Source organism: Oncorhynchus mykiss, chromosome 18, assembly GCF_057628025.1.
Source record: "Oncorhynchus mykiss isolate SJ-2025 chromosome 18, ASM5762802v1, whole genome shotgun sequence".
Classification (NCBI taxonomy): domain Eukaryota; kingdom Metazoa; phylum Chordata; class Actinopteri; order Salmoniformes; family Salmonidae; genus Oncorhynchus; species Oncorhynchus mykiss.
The window spans coordinates 46,306,499-46,324,384 of record NC_143039.1 but is presented as its reverse complement, the minus strand read 5'-3'; the positions used below and the strand labels follow the sequence as shown (position 1 = coordinate 46,324,384).

Below are 17,886 nucleotides of genomic sequence, written 5' to 3'. Positions count from 1 at the left end.
ACAATCAACTGGAAAATGCCTGGGTGCTTTTCAAGACTGACGGAGAGAGTGCGTGGACGTCTGCGGCCTACTGCGTCGACAGGTTGTTCAAATTCATTTGTGGCTCGTTTTTCTTGTCTTTTTCTGTTTTGCAGGGTTCGTGATCGTCGACAGATGGACAGTGACAGCGACTTCGAAGAGGGTATGTGGAGTTTAAAACTCTGTTTTTACTTCATTTAACAATGTCATTATAATTTGCGAAATGTTGTGTATTTCTATAATTCAGACTTGGCAAAAATGCTTGTGCCAGAGATGTTGTAGCTAGCTAGCTTGCTAGCTAACATTCACTTTAGTAACTGTTGCACAGCGATCGACTTTTGCTACCTAGCTAGCTAGTATTAGCAATCTTGCTACGTTGTGTCCTAACAATTGTTTATTTTATATTCCAATGTTCCTAATTTTAGAAACAACTGTCCTGGATGAGGTCCAGTTGGATGTGCCATTGGATGATGTGCCAGATATTCCACAGCTGCCAGCCCTCCTTGATGTCCAGAATGCTGCTATCATCCTTGAGGATGTGCCAGATGTGCAGACTATCTTTGAGGTACAATTTTCAGAAAGTTTGGGGTTTTATGTTTGAAAAATATCCCAGATATCCAAGTTGTGTCTCAGACATTAAACACATATCTTGTCTGCTTTCTGCTTTAGGAGGTCACTGGCAATTGGCAGTTGATTCTGATTAGGTTCAGCCCCCTGTACTGTGGGCCTGTTGTGATCAGGGTAAGAGACCACACACACACAGTCACATCACTGTTACAATGTTTACTGTTTCCAACATGAATGTATTGTAATGTGCAGAACAATGCCGGTCCGGTGGTTATAGCTTGGAGAACTTTCCAGTTCATCAGCCCCATCATCACCTACATGCGTGGGGGATCCCAGGTTTATGTCTTTGTAACTTCCCAATCCTACATTGTCAGTCATTTGATCTTGATGGAAATGTGTCACAGCAATTGCTGAAGTGGTTTTGTTGATGTTGTCTTGTTGTTTATCTCAACAGCAGGTGGTGGTGAGGATGCACCACGTGAGTAGGGTGAGAGGCCTGGAGACTCAACTGGTGTGGGCCATCTCCAAGGAGACAGCCAGGCTTTGTCCAGAGGGCATCCCCTACTGTGCCACCAAAGTGCAGTCCATCACTTGGATCCAGGTAAGACGGAAATACTATTGAAATAGTATTAGATTAGGCTTTTCTTCACTTATTCCATTTAGCCTTAACATGTATTCTCTCTCTGTTAGCGTGTGGCTGGCAGGGTGACCCACTATGCGTCTCACCTCCGCCACGAGACGTCTGTGGACGTGACGCTTGGCTGCTACCAGGTAAATAAACAATTTCCTTTGTATATAGACTAGACATTACTGGGCATTTTTTCATTAGATTTGGTGTGTTTTCTAATAACGTGTGTGTAGTAAACAGGTGTGTTGTGTGTGTTTTGAGTAGCAGACTGATGTCTCAGTGGTGTACACCACTCTCCACATGGGGCTGGACGAGCTTCTCTCCTCTTCAGCGTGGTCGGAGGCTGCCTCCTTCTCTACGCCCACCACTCAGCAGTTCACTGACCCAGAGCCTGAGGGCCACAACTGCCATGAGGTCAGACGTTACACACACATACTATTGACTAGGAGCATTAAGATCCTTCCATTGACCGATTGTTTGTCATGTCATTGGTCACTGATTTTGAATGCTTGTTTTGTTGTCGTAGGGCTGGGAGGAGGAGCTGCTGCCTGAGGAGAGGGAGGTTCCTCTGCTAAAGTGAGTTCCTCTAAATGTCTGGGCCTGTCAGATGCAGAAGGATAGTGGTCATAATGCTGTTATCCCCCATTGACTCTAATGGTTGACATGCTCCATTCCCTCCCTTCCACAGCCTCTACCTTACCACCAAGAGAGTGGAGGACATCGCCCTGAGGCTCGTCTCCCTGCGCCAGGCCTTCACTGTGAGTGGACCCACTTTTCTTTTTCTCTCTGTGACTTCTTGTTCTGTCTCCTAGAGGAAGATGTCTCACCCTAACTCTTCCCTAGACCCTGCTTGGTTCCACCCTGAGCAGGAACCATCTGTTTGTGGCGGGAAAGGTCCTCCTGGGCGCACTGGTTCAGGCCAACCACATGGTAACTCATTCTCTTTCAAGGGAAAGAGAGCGTCCCTGAGGGGAAATGTGTTCTGTTCACTAAAATATTATCTTTTCTTTGTCATAGGACGAGGCCAAGTTCATAAGTACCTATAACGACTTTGTGGACTACCTGAGTGACCCCTCCAAGCGGAATGACATTGAGAGGGAGCTGGCTGAGGCAAAGGTGAGTTCATGAACTCTTTCAAGTCTCACTGAGTTCTTCTACATGCATGTCTTTTATACATCACAGTAGCTGATCTATATGAAATCATTCCTATTTTCTCCAAACATGTTGTTTTCTTGTCCTAGATCCATCATATGAACATGATAGATGTCCTCTTTGAGCTGGTGCTGTTTGGGATGATGACAGCTCAGAAGTCCCTGATGGTGGTAAGTAGCATCTCACTGGTACATGTTTTGATATCTGTCTATTAGCAGTTTCACTTAAATTCCTCTCCTCTTTTCTCCTCCTTTGTTTCCTTTAGCACCCTGGTGGGTTCGTGGAGCGTCTGTACGCTCTCCTGTACTCCTTCCTGCCCACTGCTGCCAACATGGAGCCAGAGGCTGACAGATACCTGCTGCAGCTCAGTGTAAGAGTCTAGGTTACTTCCATATTCTTAGTGTACTTCCTTACTCATGGTTTACAGGGTTTCAATGCCATTTTAGGGGGAGTATTTCTGATTGTCTCTCTCCTCTTGATAAGCTAGTAACTCAGAGCCATTTTCTGTGTGTTGTGTGGTGTTCTCTTCAGGGCGGGCTGATGGCTCTGCTAGATGACATGTTTGGTCAGCAGCTGGCCTGGTACTTTAACCCAGAGTCTCTGGTCACTGAGCTCTCCAGCCTCCTGGAGTACCACTTGGAGAACCTCATGGCCAGCATGTAGTCCTACTGCAGGGACCATACTCCTTTCTCCTTCTCTCTCTCTTTTGAAGGAATTGAGGACTAAGTGCTTTGTTGAACCCTGATTAGTTTTTAACACCCATTAATTTAATGTATTCTCTTGTTTTCTCTCCCCACAGGATTCTTGTGACACTTTGCCACCCAACAGGGATCGAGACACCAATGCACTACATTACTTTGCATTGATTTTTACATTTTTAAATAAAATAAGTTGTAGTTCAAAAACATTTTGCTTTCTGTCTTTTCATTTATTTGATTTCATGACCTTTTCCTAGAGTTCTAATATTGATATTAGATTATTACATGAACAATGATGCTTTATTTGAAAATGGAAATAAAAACAATGTTTTGTTGATTTACAGATACTACAGGCCCACACTTTATATGGTTTTGTACTGTGTGTGATAGTGTACTATTTAAAAACATGTAGGACTACATACACTGAGTGCACAAAACATTAGGAACATTTCCTAATATTGAGTTGCACACCCTTTTCCCCTGAGAACAGCCTCAATTCGTCGGGGCATGGACTCTACAAGCTGCCCTAAGCGTTCCACAAGGATGCTGGCCCATGTTGTGTCAAGTTGGCTGGACGTCCTTTGGGTGGTGGACCATTCTTGAGACACATGGGGAAACTGTTGAGCATGAAAAACACAGCAGTGTTGCAGTTCTTGACACACTTAACCCGGTGCGCCTGGCACCTAATACCATACCCCGTTCAAAGACAGTTAAATCTTTTGTCTTGCCGATTCACCCTCTGAATGACACACACAATCCATGTCTCAATTCTCTCAAGGTTTTAAAATCTTTCTTTAATTCCCCTTCATCTACACTGATTGAAGCGGATTCAACAAGTGACATCAATAAGGGATCATAGCTTTCACTTGGTCAGTCTATGTCATGGAAAGAGCAGGTGTCCTCAATGTTTTGTATTATCACTGTGTGTAGTAACCTGGTACAGTATAAAGTATACCACTAGAGGGGATAATTGCTTCAGTCTTGAAAGTTACTTCTCACTATCCCTACTCTACATTAACAGTCTGCCATTATAGACTGAGGTAACTTGGGTATCTTAGTTTTTTATGTCATTAATGTCTGAACCATTTACCATCTTTCCCACTGAAACCAGTAATGTTAACATTCATGTGAGAAAGGGTGTAGTAGTGCATACTGACCACTAGTTGGACCATAGTGTGGGTGGTGGTGTTCATGCAGGAACACAGAGGGTAGAGGCATTCTCCATCACAGTAGAAGGCAGAGTAACCCGTAGGAGCCGATACTCAGTTAAAACGGAGAGAAATACCATATCTTGTCATTCGATTTCTTAGATAAATGACGAGAATAGACTGTCAGCCCCTCTCCTTGTTCGGGCGGCGTTCAGCGATCGACGTCACCGGCTTTCTAGCCATCGCCGTTCCATTATTCGTATATACACTTGTTTTGTCTTGTTTCCATACAGACCTGGTTTTCATTTCCCCAATTAAGCTACTTGTATTTAACCCTCTGATTTCCATCATGTGTTTTGTGTGTGTAATTGTTTTCATGCTCTACTTTTATGTTCTGTTTTTTGAGCGCGTTTGTTTCATGTAGTGCTCTCATTTTTTGGAACTATAATAAAGTGCGCCTGTTCATTATAATCTGCTCTCCTGCACTTCGCCTCCAATACACCTTCCTGACACTTTCTATGAGAAATACATGATAAAGAATGCAAAGAACATACTCTACAATGCACATCCTACACATGCCTTGCTTCCCTAAAAATACTGTGTTACAGCAAATAAGGTGGTACAATGTTAGCTCCTGATTATCTATTCAGTACAATGAGTAGTTAAGAGAGATAGAATCTCACTTTCCAGCCTTGTTCACTGAATCTCACATATAATTCATGTCTCTTACAAGCCTGACGCCCACTGTTGATATGGCTGTGAACTGAAAGGGACCAAAAAGTATGTTATGAACCAGGAAAGACTAATGTACACTTTGGATGCATTGGATTTCAAATTAAATGTAAACGCAATTTAAGTAATTTTGTAATTGGGATGAGCTATCCCTTTAAACTGTGCATAAAACAAGTTTAACTAGAAGACGAAAAACCAGTGTTGTCCCCTGACCTTGTATGGAAACTGGGCAAGGGCAGGTCGTATTTGGGCTTCTTCTTATGGGGTTGGGTTTCAGGGCGCGTGGGGGGCAACAGGGGGCCTGGCTGGCCCTGAAGAAGTTGGTTAGATGAGTACTTGAAGGCTTATATCTACAATTTGGAATGTTGGATGTTGATTTCGGGAGGCTTCCATCATGGAAAAAAGACCAGACCACTTTTTTGGTTAGTTAACCTAAACGAATCACGACCCTCTATAGAATAACAACAGTGACAACAGTTGACTGCTATTTAAGTAATAGATTGATTATCAAATCCATGTATTGGTGTGCGGCCATTGACTTTTATGGAGAGACCGACCCAAATTTTCTGTGCCAGTTCCTGGGCATTTCATTAACTCTGCATTCTAACTTCTGCGCATCCCAGCGCTTGGAAAAATCAATGGTACAAAACCTAAGATACTGACTGATCTGTTTAAAACAATCAATCTTATGTCATCGTGAAGTCTATAAACTTTTAGACTAACATCACCAATCTGAGGTTAACATTTTGTGTAATTCCAAGTTTTATAGGGTGAAAATGCAGGCTTGTGTAAGGTAGTAACACAAACTGTCAGCATTAGGGAAATGTGCGCAATTTACTATGGCAAAAAAATTCAACATGGCAATTTAAGATGATTGTATTTGTTGCTTACTCACAAAGTATTACCAAAAGTACATACACTGCTCAAAAAAATAACACATCCTAGATCTGAATGAATGAAATATTCTTATTGAATACTTTTTTCTGTACATAGTTGAATGCGCTGACAACAAAATCACACACAAATTATCAATGGAAATCAAATTTATCAACCCATGGAGGTCTGGATTTGGAGTCACACTCAAAATTAAAGTGGAAAACCACACTACAGGCTGATCCAACTTTGATGTAATGTCCTTAAAACAAGTCAAAATGAGGCTCAGTAGTGTGTGTGGCCTCCACGCGCCTGTATGACCTCCCTACAACGCCTGGGCATGCTCCTGATGGTCTACTGAGGGATCTCCTCCCAGACCTGGACTAAAGCATCCGCCAACTCCTGGACAGTCTGTGGTGCAACGTGGCATTGGTGGATGGAGCGAGACATGATGTCCCAGATGTGCTCAATTGGATTCAGGTCTGGGGAACGGGCGGGCCATAGCATCAATGCCTTCCTCTTGCAGGAACTGCTGACACACTCCAGCCACATGAGGTCTAGCATTGTCTTGCATTAGGAGGAACCCAGGGCCAACCACACCAGCATATGGTCTTACAAGGGGTCTGAGGATCTCATCTCGGTACCTATTGGCAGTCAGGCTACCTCTGGTGAGCACATGGAGGGCTGTGTGGCCCCCCAAAGAAATGCCACCCCACACCATGACTGACCCACCGCCAAACGGGTCATGCTGGAGGATGTTGCAGGCAGCAGAACGTTCTCCACGGCGTCTCCAGACTGTCACGTCTGTCACATGTGCTCAGTGTCAACCTGCTTTCATCTGTGAAGAGCACAGGGCGCCAGTGACGAATTTGCCAATCTTCGTGTTCTCTCGCAAATGCCAAACGTCCTGCACGGTGTTGGGCTGTAAGCACAACCCCCACCTGTGGACGTCGGGCCCTCATACCACCCTCATGGAGTCTCTTTCTGACCATTTGAGCAGACACATGCACATTTGTGGCCTGCTGGAGGTCATTTTGCAGGGCTCTGGCAGTGCTCCTCCTGCTCCTCCTTGCACAAAGGCGGAGGTAGCGGTCCTGCTGCTGGGTTGTTGCCCTCCTACGGCCTCCTCCACATCTCCGGATGTACTGGCCTGTCTCCTGGTAGTGCCTCAATGCTCTGGACACTACGCTGACAGACACAGCAAACCTTCTTGCCACATCTCGCATTGATGTGCCATCCTGGATGAGCTGCACTACCTGAGCCACTTGTGTGGGTTGTAGACTCCATCTCATGCTACCACTAGAGTGAAAGCACCGCCAGCATTCAAAAGTGACCAAAACATCAGCCAGGAAGCATAGGAACTGAGAAGTGGTCTGTGGTCCCCACCTGTAGAACCACTCCTTTATTGGGGGTGTCTTGCTAAATGCCTATAATTTCCACCTGTTGTCTATTCCATTTGCACAACAGCATGTGACATTTATTGTCAATCAGTGTTGCTTCCTAGGTGGACAGTTTGATTTCACAGAAGTGTGATTGACCTGGAGTTACATTGTGTTGTTTAAGTGTTCCCTTTATTTTTTTGAGCAGTGTATATTTCAAGGGACATAACACTGAGACCCCTGAACATGGGTGGAGGAATATTTGTGTGACAATTTGTGTGACAACCTAAAACAGGGGCAGACTGGCACCAGCAGTCTCTCCAACCAACCCTGAACGTCAGAGTCATTTAACCATTTAGAGAGTTGAACAAATGCTTGGCACTCTAGATTAGAGCCTCCATAGTCTGTGCAGCAACCTGAACGTTTCACGTGCCTACCTTTAGGTTTCTCTCAGTGCAGGCCATTGTACTGGCCTGTGTGATGTGTAGTAGTTTGATGCATCTTATTACTTTGTTTGTTTGTCACCCGAAAATTCAGTCTCAGCCAATGATTGTTAATATCCTCCATTCCTTACCTGACCCTTACAGACGCAGATGCCGGATCCGAAGACATTCAAACAGCACTTTGAGAGCAAGCATCCCAAGTCCCCAATGCCACCAGAGCTGGTTGATGTTGAGGCTTAAAATGATGACACACACAACGGACCTACAGTTGGGGTAAGATGCAGTATACAGTGGCAAGAAAAAGTATGCAAACCCTTTGGAAATACCTGGATTTCTGCAAAAATTGATCATAAAATGTGATCTAACCTTCACCTAGGTCACAACATAGACAAACAAAGTCTGCTTAAACTAATAACACACAATTATACGTTTTCATATCTTTATTGAAAACACTGTGTAAACATTCACAGTGCAGGGTGGGAAAAGTATGTGAACCCTTGGACTTAACTGGTTGACCCTCCTTTGGCAGCAATAACCTCAACCAAACATTTTCTGTAGTTGTGGATCAGATCGGCACAACTGTCAGGAGGAATTTTGGATCATTCCTCTTTACAAAACTATTTCAGTTCAGCAATATTCTTGGGATGTCTGCTGTAAACTGCTCTCTTGAGATCATGCCACAGCATCTCAATCGGGTTGAGGTCAGGATTCTGACTGGGCCACTCCAGAAGGCGTTTTTTCTTCTGTTGAAGCCATTCTGTTGTTGATTTACTTCTGTGTTTTGGGTCGTTGTCCTGTTGCATCACCCATCTTCTGTTGAGCTTCAATTGGCGGACAGATAGCCTAACATTCTCCTGCAAAATGTTTTGATAAACTTGGGAATTTATTTTTCCCCTCGATGATAGCAAGCTGTCCAGGCCCTGAAGCAGCAAAACAACACCAATCCACGACGCTCCATCCACCATACTTTACAGTTGGTATGAGGTTTTGATGTTGCTGTGCCTTTTTTTTTCTCCACACATGGTGTGTGTTCTTCCAAACAACCCAACTGTAGTTTCATCTGTCTTCAGAATATTTTGGAACATGTAGGTGCACTTTTGCAAACTTCAGACGTGCAGCAAAGTTTTTTTTGGACAGCAGTGGCTTCTTCCGTGGTGTCCTCCCATGAACACCATTGTTGTTTAGTGTTTTACATATTGTAGAGATGTCAGCAGCAAACTCTTGCACTACTGTATGCTTCAGTTATATGTTGTATTGCTCAACATGTGGAAATGTTGTCACTCATCGTCTTTCATGTTGTGATTCACAGATACACGATTTGAACACTGCGACTGGTATAATGGCGTCAAGGGACATAACACTGAGACCCCTGGACATGGGTGGGGGAATATTTGTGTGACGACTGGGGGCAGAAGCTCACCAGCACCCCATCTTATATGTCCAACCACCCCTGAACGTCAGACTCTATTGAAGCACCTCCAGTGGTGTAAAGTACTTAAGTAAAAATACTTTAAAGTACTACTTAAGTTGTTTTTGGGGGTATCTGTACTTTACTATTTATATTTTTGACAATTTTTACTTTAACTTCACTACATTTCTAAGGAAAATAATGTTATTTTTACTCCATACATTTTCCCTGACACCCAAAAGTAATCGTTACATTTTGAATGGCTAGCAGGACAGGAAAATTGGCGGTTGGATGTACTGCCAAATTCTCTAAAATGACGCTGGAGGCGACTTATGGTCGAGAAATCAACATTCAATTCTCTTGCAGCAGCTCTTGTGGACATTCCTGCAGTCCGCATACTAATTGCACAATCCCTCAGAACTTCAGACATCTGTGGCATTGTGTTGTGACAAAACTGCACATTTTAGTGGCCTTTTGTCCCCAGCAAAAGGTGCACCTGTGTAATGATCATGCTGTTTGATCAGCTTCTTGATATGGTGCACCTTTCAATGTGGATGGAGAAATGCTCACTAAAAAACTTGAGGCGTATAGAACATTTCCGAGATCTTTAATTTCAGCTCATGAAACATGGGACCAACCTTTTACATGTTGCGTTTTTTTGTTCAGTATAGTTTATTTATTACAAATATAGCGGTATACAGTCCTCCAGATATCTGTTGACAAGGACATACATCACTGTGTATTTGTTCCTCTGTACATACAAAAATGGCCAAACATTTCTTCCCATGTTATCATTTTCCATTGTTACTAACTTGTACTGGTTAAAAGTATGATTAAAGAAGAAGAAAAATATGTGTACGTTTTGCAAACCATGTTTAGTACATCTAAAAGAGATGAGAAAAAATGTATGGTTCAACAAGAATTTTAGCATTGATTGCACTTATGATACAGTACTTTACAGCTTTGATTGGTCACAGAATATGTGACATGAAGGGGTGATGTAATTATCTGAATTACTGTAGATTTGAATAGTTTAGTTAATCAAAATTGAAGTGGTTATAAGTCCAATGGGTGTTGTTCATATACCACTCTGACTCTAAATCAATATATTAGATACATAGTATATATCAGCATATTGACAGATTATTGCTATCAACTGCTGGTTGCAAGTTATATTACCCTGTTTTTATCTTTTGGAACAATGGCAATTAAGTTGATTAAAATGATGTAGAATAGATAGATGGGCTACCACTGGTGTCACAGGCATCCACAGGTCTTGACCACCATGTTGCGATGCTTCTTTAGGATCACGTTGTTGTTGTCATCATAGAAGAGTACAGAGATGGGACTGAGCTTGGTGGGTGCGCAGCACGCTTTGGGAACCTCATCCGGCTTCAGAAGGTGAACCTGCCATTGAAAACGGTAAATCAGACTCATTCATACATGCACTTTCATATAGTCAATGATAATATCCTGTTATAAAAGAGATATGGGTTATTTAAGCAATAAGGCCCAAGGAGGGGCCAGATACCACAAACCCCAGGGGTGCTTTATTGCTATTAGAACACCTACTCATGCAAGGGTTTTTCTTAATTTTTTACTATTTTCTACATTGTTGAATAATAGTGAAGATGTCAAAATGATGAAATAACACATATGGAATCATATAGGAACCCAAAAAGTGTGAAACATATCAAAACATGTAATATATTTGAGATTCTTTAAGCCACTTTTAGCCACCCTTTGCCTTGATGACAGCTTTGCACACTCTTGGCATTCTCTCAACCAACTTCACCTGGAATGCTTTTCCAACAGTCTTGAAGGAGTTCCCACATATGCTGAGCACTTGTTGGCTGTTATTCCTTTACTCTGCGGTCCTACTCATCTCAAAACATCTGTTTGGTTGAGGTCGGGGGATTGTGGAGGCCAGGTCATCTGATGCAGCACTCCGTCACTCTCCTTTTTGGTAAAATAGCCCTTAAACAGCCTGGAGGTGTGCTGGGTCATTGTCCTGTTGAAAAACAAATGAATTCTCCTGAGTGGCACAGTGGTCTAAGGCAAGCTGTGCAGTTAGAGATCCTGGTTGGAGTCCAGGCTCTGTCGCAGCCGGCCGCGACCGGGAGACCTGTGGGGCGGCACACAGTTGGCCCAGCGTCGTCCGGGTTAGGGGAGGGTTTTGTCGGTAGGGATGTTCTTGTCCCATCGCGCTCTAGCGACTCCTGTGGCGAGCCGGGCGCAATGCACGCTGACAGGGTTGCCAGGTGTATGGTGTTTCCTCCCACATATCGGTGCGTCTGGCCTCCGGGTTAAGCAGGCATTGTGTCAAGAAGCAGTGCGGCTTGGCTGGGTTGTGTTTTGGAGGACGCACGGCTCTCAACCTTCGCCTCTCCCCAGTCCATACGGGAGTTGCAGCGATGAGACAAGACTGTAACTACCAATTCGATACCACGAAAAAGGTGTAAAAGTAACAAACAATTATTATTATTTTTGTAATAATAATTTATAAAAACGAATGATAGTCCCACTAAGCCCAAACCAGATGGGATGGCGTATAGCTGCAGAATGCTGTTGTAGCCATGCTGGTTAAGTGTGAATTCTAAATCAATCACAGACAGTGTCAACAGCAAAGCACCTCCACACCATAACACCTCCTCCTCCATGCTTTATGGCAGGAAATACACATGCAGAGATCATCTGTTCACCCACACTGCATCTCACAAAGACATGGCAGTTGGAACCAAAAATCTCACATTTGGACTCCAGACCAAAGGACAAATGTATTGTGTTTCTTTGCCCAATTAAGTCTAATTTAATAGTTTAATCATTTAATAGTGGTTTCTTTGCAGCCATTCAACCATAAAGGCCTGATTCACACAGCCTCCTCTGAACAGTTGATGTTGAGATGTGTCAGTTACTTGAACTCTGTGGCATTTATTTGGGCAGGAATATCTGAGGCTGGTAACTCTAATGAACTTATTGTCATGCTCTGACCTTAGAGAGCCTTTCTATTCTCTATTTTGGTTAGGTCAGGGTGTGACTAGGGTGGGTACTGTAGTTTTTGTATTTCTATGTTGGCCTGGTATGGTTCCCAATCAGAGGCAGCTGTTTAGCGTTGTCTCTGATCATATTTAGGCAGCCTTTTCCCCACTGTGGTTGTGAGATCTTGTCTATGTCTAGTTGCCTGCGAGCACTACATTAGCTTCCCGTTTTCTGTGTGTTTCACTTCAAATAAAAGAGGATGGAACCATACCACGCTGGAACCATATTCCGTATTGACTGACCTTCATGTCATAAAGTAATGATTGACTGTTGTTTCTCTTTGCTTATTTGAGCTGTTCTTGCCATAATATGGACTTGGTATTTTGCCAAATACGGATATCTTCTGTATACTCCCCCTACCTTGTCACAACACAATTGATTGGGTCAAACGCATTAAAATGGAGAAAAAAAATCCACTTTTAAGAAGGCACACCTGTTAATTGAAATGCATTCCAGGTGACCTTCTCATGAAGCTGGTTGAGAGAATGCCAAGCGTGTGCAAAGCTGTCATCGAGGCATAGGGTGGCTACTTTGAAGAATCTAAAATATATTTGGATTTGTTTGACACTTTTTTGGTTACTACATGATTCCATATGTGTTATTTCATCGTTTAGATGTCTTCAATATTTTTCTTCAATGTAGAAAATAGTAAAAATAAAGAAAACCCCTTGAATGAGTAGGTGTTCTAAAACTTTTGACCGGTAGTGTAGAGCCTTCCGTGATTTTTTCCGTGGGCTGTGTCTGAATTTGGTCAATAAGTCCTCCAAAATACTTTATTGCCCACTGTCGCAAAGACTATACTTTCAGGGGTTAAACAACACACAAAAAAAATAACCTTGTTTGTCTCATTCTTCCAACCTAGCTAGTGACTTTATAAAACACTATATTTTGTTATTTGTATTTTATATTATACCAACGATATAGGAAAGCATCTGGTGTCAAAATAGCCCCAAATATATAGGGTGTACACCCATACAATTATTAATTCATTCACTGTTTACAAATATGCCCAATCAATAGAACATTATATCAGAAAACAATAGTCTAAATGTCTCTACCATATATGGTTGAAAAGTTACCGACGATTTACTCAGAATTTAACCCCACAACACCAAATATGAAACACATACAACCAAGTTCTGTGTAGTCTAAACTAGCAATGGTCACAGCAAATTATCGTTATTATTTCATCAACACTGTCAAGTACAAGTATATGAATGTTATAATATTGTAGAGAACAAGCTAATGATTAATTCTATGTCATTTGTAATGACATCAGGCAAAAAAAACGACGTTTGGACATGAATTTCGTAGCGCCCTCTTGAATTGACAATTTTTCTCTCTACATTGTATAAGTGACTATATAAAAATAATATATATGTCATTCATCAGACGCTTTTATCCAAAGCGAATTACAATAAAACCTGTTGTCGTTTATGTATGGGTGGTGACGGGAATCGAACCCACTACCCTGGCGTTGCAAGCGTCATGCTCTATCAACTGAACTACGAAGGAGCACTTCAACGTCAATAGAATGTTGACAAGCAATTTTAACGGATTCTAAAAGGAATCATAGAATTCCAAACTAATTTCTATGGCAACACAGTAGTCCATTTTGTAAACAATCATTTTCGAACGTGTGTTGCCAAGATACATCCAACCGACGTTCTATGGAACGTTTTCTGTGCGAAAACAACAACTTCTGTTTGCTGCTGACAACAAACTGGATTGATTTTTCAGACCTGAACAATCAACTGGAAAATGCCTGGGTGCTTTTCAAGACTGACGGAGAGAGTGCGTGGACGTCTGCGGCCTACTGCGTCGACAGGTTGTTCAAATTCATTTGTGGCTCGTTTTTCTTGTCTTTTTCTGTTTTGCAGGGTTCGTGATCGTCGACAGATGGACAGTGACAGCGACTTCGAAGAGGGTATGTGGAGTTTAAAACTCTGTTTTTACTTCATTTAACAATGTCATTATAATTTGCGAAATGTTGTGTATTTCTATAATTCAGACTTGGCAAAAATGCTTGTGCCAGAGATGTTGTAGCTAGCTAGCTTGCTAGCTAACATTCACTTTAGTAACTGTTGCACAGCGATCGACTTTTGCTACCTAGCTAGCTAGTATTAGCAATCTTGCTACGTTGTGTCCTAACAATTGTTTATTTTATATTCCAATGTTCCTAATTTTAGAAACAACTGTCCTGGATGAGGTCCAGTTGGATGTGCCATTGGATGATGTGCCAGATATTCCACAGCTGCCAGCCCTCCTTGATGTCCAGAATGCTGCTATCATCCTTGAGGATGTGCCAGATGTGCAGACTATCTTTGAGGTACAATTTTCAGAAAGTTTGGGGTTTTATGTTTGAAAAATATCCCAGATATCCAAGTTGTGTCTCAGACATTAAACACATATCTTGTCTGCTTTCTGCTTTAGGAGGTCACTGGCAATTGGCAGTTGATTCTGATTAGGTTCAGCCCCCTGTACTGTGGGCCTGTTGTGATCAGGGTAAGAGACCACACACACACAGTCACATCACTGTTACAATGTTTACTGTTTCCAACATGAATGTATTGTAATGTGCAGAACAATGCCGGTCCGGTGGTTATAGCTTGGAGAACTTTCCAGTTCATCAGCCCCATCATCACCTACATGCGTGGGGGATCCCAGGTTTATGTCTTTGTAACTTCCCAATCCTACATTGTCAGTCATTTGATCTTGATGGAAATGTGTCACAGCAATTGCTGAAGTGGTTTTGTTGATGTTGTCTTGTTGTTTATCTCAACAGCAGGTGGTGGTGAGGATGCACCACGTGAGTAGGGTGAGAGGCCTGGAGACTCAACTGGTGTGGGCCATCTCCAAGGAGACAGCCAGGCTTTGTCCAGAGGGCATCCCCTACTGTGCCACCAAAGTGCAGTCCATCACTTGGATCCAGGTAAGACGGAAATACTACTGAAATAGTATTAGATTAGGCTTTTCTTCACTTATTCCATTTGGCCTTAACATGTATTCTCTCTCTGTTAGCGTGTGGCTGGCAGGGTGACCCACTATGCGTCTCACCTCCGCCACGAGACGTCTGTGGACGTGACGCTTGGCTGCTACCAGGTAAATAAACAATTTCCTTTGTATATAGACTAGACATTACTGGGCATTTTTTCATTAGATTTGGTGTGTTTTCTAATAACGTGTGTGTAGTAAACAGGTGTGTTGTGTGTGTTTTGAGTAGCAGACTGATGTCTCAGTGGTGTACACCACTCTCCACATGGGGCTGGACGAGCTTCTCTCCTCTTCAGCGTGGTCGGAGGCTGCCTCCTTCTCTACGCCCACCACTCAGCAGTTCACTGACCCAGAGCCTGAGGGCCACAACTGCCATGAGGTCAGACGTTACACACACATACTATTGACTAGGAGCATTAAGATCCTTCCATTGACCGATTGTTTGTCATGTCATTGGTCACTGATTTTGAATGCTTGTTTTGTTGTCGTAGGGCTGGGAGGAGGAGCTGCTGCCTGAGGAGAGGGAGGTTCCTCTGCTAAAGTGAGTTCCTCTAAATGTCTGGGCCTGTCAGATGCAGAAGGATAGTGGTCATAATGCTGTTATCCCCCATTGACTCTAATGGTTGACATGCTCCATTCCCTCCCTTCCACAGCCTCTACCTTACCACCAAGAGAGTGGAGGACATCGCCCTGAGGCTCGTCTCCCTGCGCCAGGCCTTCACTGTGAGTGGACCCACTTTTCTTTTTCTCTCTGTGACTTCTTGTTCTGTCTCCTAGAGGAAGATGTCTCACCCTAACTCTTCCCTAGACCCTGCTTGGTTCCACCCTGAGCAGGAACCATCTGTTTGTGGCGGGAAAGGTCCTCCTGGGCGCACTGGTTCAGGCCAACCACATGGTAACTCATTCTCTTTCAAGGGAAAGAGAGCGTCCCTGAGGGGAAATGTGTTCTGTTCACTAAAATATTATCTTTTCTTTGTCATAGGACGAGGCCAAGTTCATAAGTACCTATAACGACTTTGTGGACTACCTGAGTGACCCCTCCAAGCGGAATGACATTGAGAGGGAGCTGGCTGAGGCAAAGGTGAGTTCATGAACTCTTTCAAGTCTCACTGAGTTCTTCTACATGCATGTCTTTTATACATCACAGTAGCTGATCTATATGAAATCATTCCTATTTTCTCCAAACATGTTGTTTTCTTGTCCTAGATCCATCATATGAACATGATAGATGTCCTCTTTGAGCTGGTGCTGTTTGGGATGATGACAGCTCAGAAGTCCCTGATGGTGGTAAGTAGCATCTCACTGGTACATGTTTTGATATCTGTCTATTAGCAGTTTCACTTAAATTCCTCTCCTCTTTTCTCCTCCTTTGTTTCCTTTAGCACCCTGGTGGGTTCGTGGAGCGTCTGTACGCTCTCCTGTACTCCTTCCTGCCCACTGCTGCCAACATGGAGCCAGAGGCTGACAGATACCTGCTGCAGCTCAGTGTAAGAGTCTAGGTTACTTCCATATTCTTAGTGTACTTCCTTACTCATGGTTTACAGGGTTTCAATGCCATTTTAGGGGGAGTATTTCTGATTGTCTCTCTCCTCTTGATAAGCTAGTAACTCAGAGCCATTTTCTGTGTGTTGTGTGGTGTTCTCTTCAGGGCGGGCTGATGGCTCTGCTAGATGACATGTTTGGCCAGCAGCTGGCCTGGTACTTTAACCCAGAGTCTCTGGTCACTGAGCTCTCCAGCCTCCTGGAGTACCACTTGGAGAACCTCATGGCCAGCATGTAGTCCTACTGCAGGGACCATACTCCTTTCTCCTTCTCTCTCTCTTTTGAAGGAATTGAGGACTAAGTGCTTTGTTGAACCCTGATTAGTTTTTAACACCCATTAATTTAATGTATTCTCTTGTTTTCTCTCCCCACAGGATTCTTGTGACACTTTGCCACCCAACAGGGATCGAGACACCAATGCACTACATTACTTTGCACTGATTTTTACATTTTTAAATAAAATAAGTTGTAGTTCAAAAACATTTTGGTTTCTGTCTTTTCATTTATTTGATTTCATGACCTTTTCCTAGAGTTCTAATATTGATATTAGATTATTACATGAACAATGATGCTTTATTTGAAAATGGAAATAAAAACAATGTTTTGTTGATTTACAGATACTACAGGCCCACACTTTATATGGTTTTGTACTGTGTGTGATAGTGTACTATTTAAAAACATGTAGGACTACATACACTGAGTGCACAAAACATTAGGAACATTTCCTAATATTGAGTTGCACACCCTTTGTCCCTGAGAACAGCCTCAATTCGTTGGGGCATGGACTCTACAAGCTGCCCTAAGCGTTCCACAAGGATGCTGGCCCATGTTGTGTCAAGTTGGCTGGACGTCCTTTGGGTGGTGGACCATTCTTGATACACATGGGGAAACTGTTGAGCATGAAAAACACAGCAGTGTTGCAGTTCTTGACACACTTAACCCGGTGCGCCTGGCACCTAATACCATACCCCGTTCAAAGACAGTTAAATATTTTGTCTTGCCGATTCACCCTCTGAATGACACACACAATCCATGTCTCAATTCTCTCAAGGTTTTAAAATCTTTCTTTAACTCCCCTTCGTCTACACTGATTGAAGCGGATTGAACAAGTGACATCAATAAGGGATCATAGCTTTCACTTGGTCAGTCTATGTCATGGAAAGAGCAGGTGTCCTCAATGTTTTGTATTATCAGTGTGTGTAGTAACCTGGTACAGTATAAAGTATACCACTAGAGGGGATAATTGCTTCAGTCTTGAAAGTTAC

At 42.9% G+C, this 17,886-nt stretch overlaps 1 protein-coding gene and 1 long non-coding RNA gene across 2 annotated transcripts; both read left to right on the top strand.

Moving 5' to 3' along the window:
• The first annotated feature begins 1,477 nt into the window (after positions 1-1,477).
• LOC149975527 (uncharacterized) lies at positions 1,478-3,270 on the top strand. The gene is made up of 3 exons (XR_016488491.1): positions 1,478-1,789; positions 1,902-2,535; positions 2,631-3,270. It is a non-coding gene; the product is annotated as an uncharacterized LOC149975527 (long non-coding RNA).
• An 11,402-nt stretch (positions 3,271-14,672) lies between these two features.
• Positions 14,673-16,653, top strand: LOC110496165 (uncharacterized). The gene is made up of 10 exons (XM_090209456.1): positions 14,673-14,678; positions 14,871-15,017; positions 15,107-15,187; positions 15,309-15,458; positions 15,571-15,620; positions 15,733-15,802; positions 15,888-15,974; positions 16,062-16,160; positions 16,286-16,366; positions 16,462-16,653. Exons 1-10 carry the CDS (start codon positions 14,673-14,675, stop codon positions 16,576-16,578), a joined length of 888 nt encoding a protein of 295 aa, XP_090065582.1. The 3' UTR covers positions 16,579-16,653.
• The last annotated feature ends 1,233 nt before the right edge of the window (positions 16,654-17,886 follow it).

Coding starts and splice junctions, on each gene's coding strand:
- LOC110496165 (XM_090209456.1), top strand. Junction 15,018..15,106: donor AGTCCATCACTTGGATCCAG/GTAAGACGGAAA, acceptor TCTCTCTGTTAG/CGTGTGGCTGGCAGGGTGAC. Junction 15,621..15,732: donor AGGGAGGTTCCTCTGCTAAA/GTGAGTTCCTCT, acceptor TCCCTTCCACAG/CCTCTACCTTACCACCAAGA.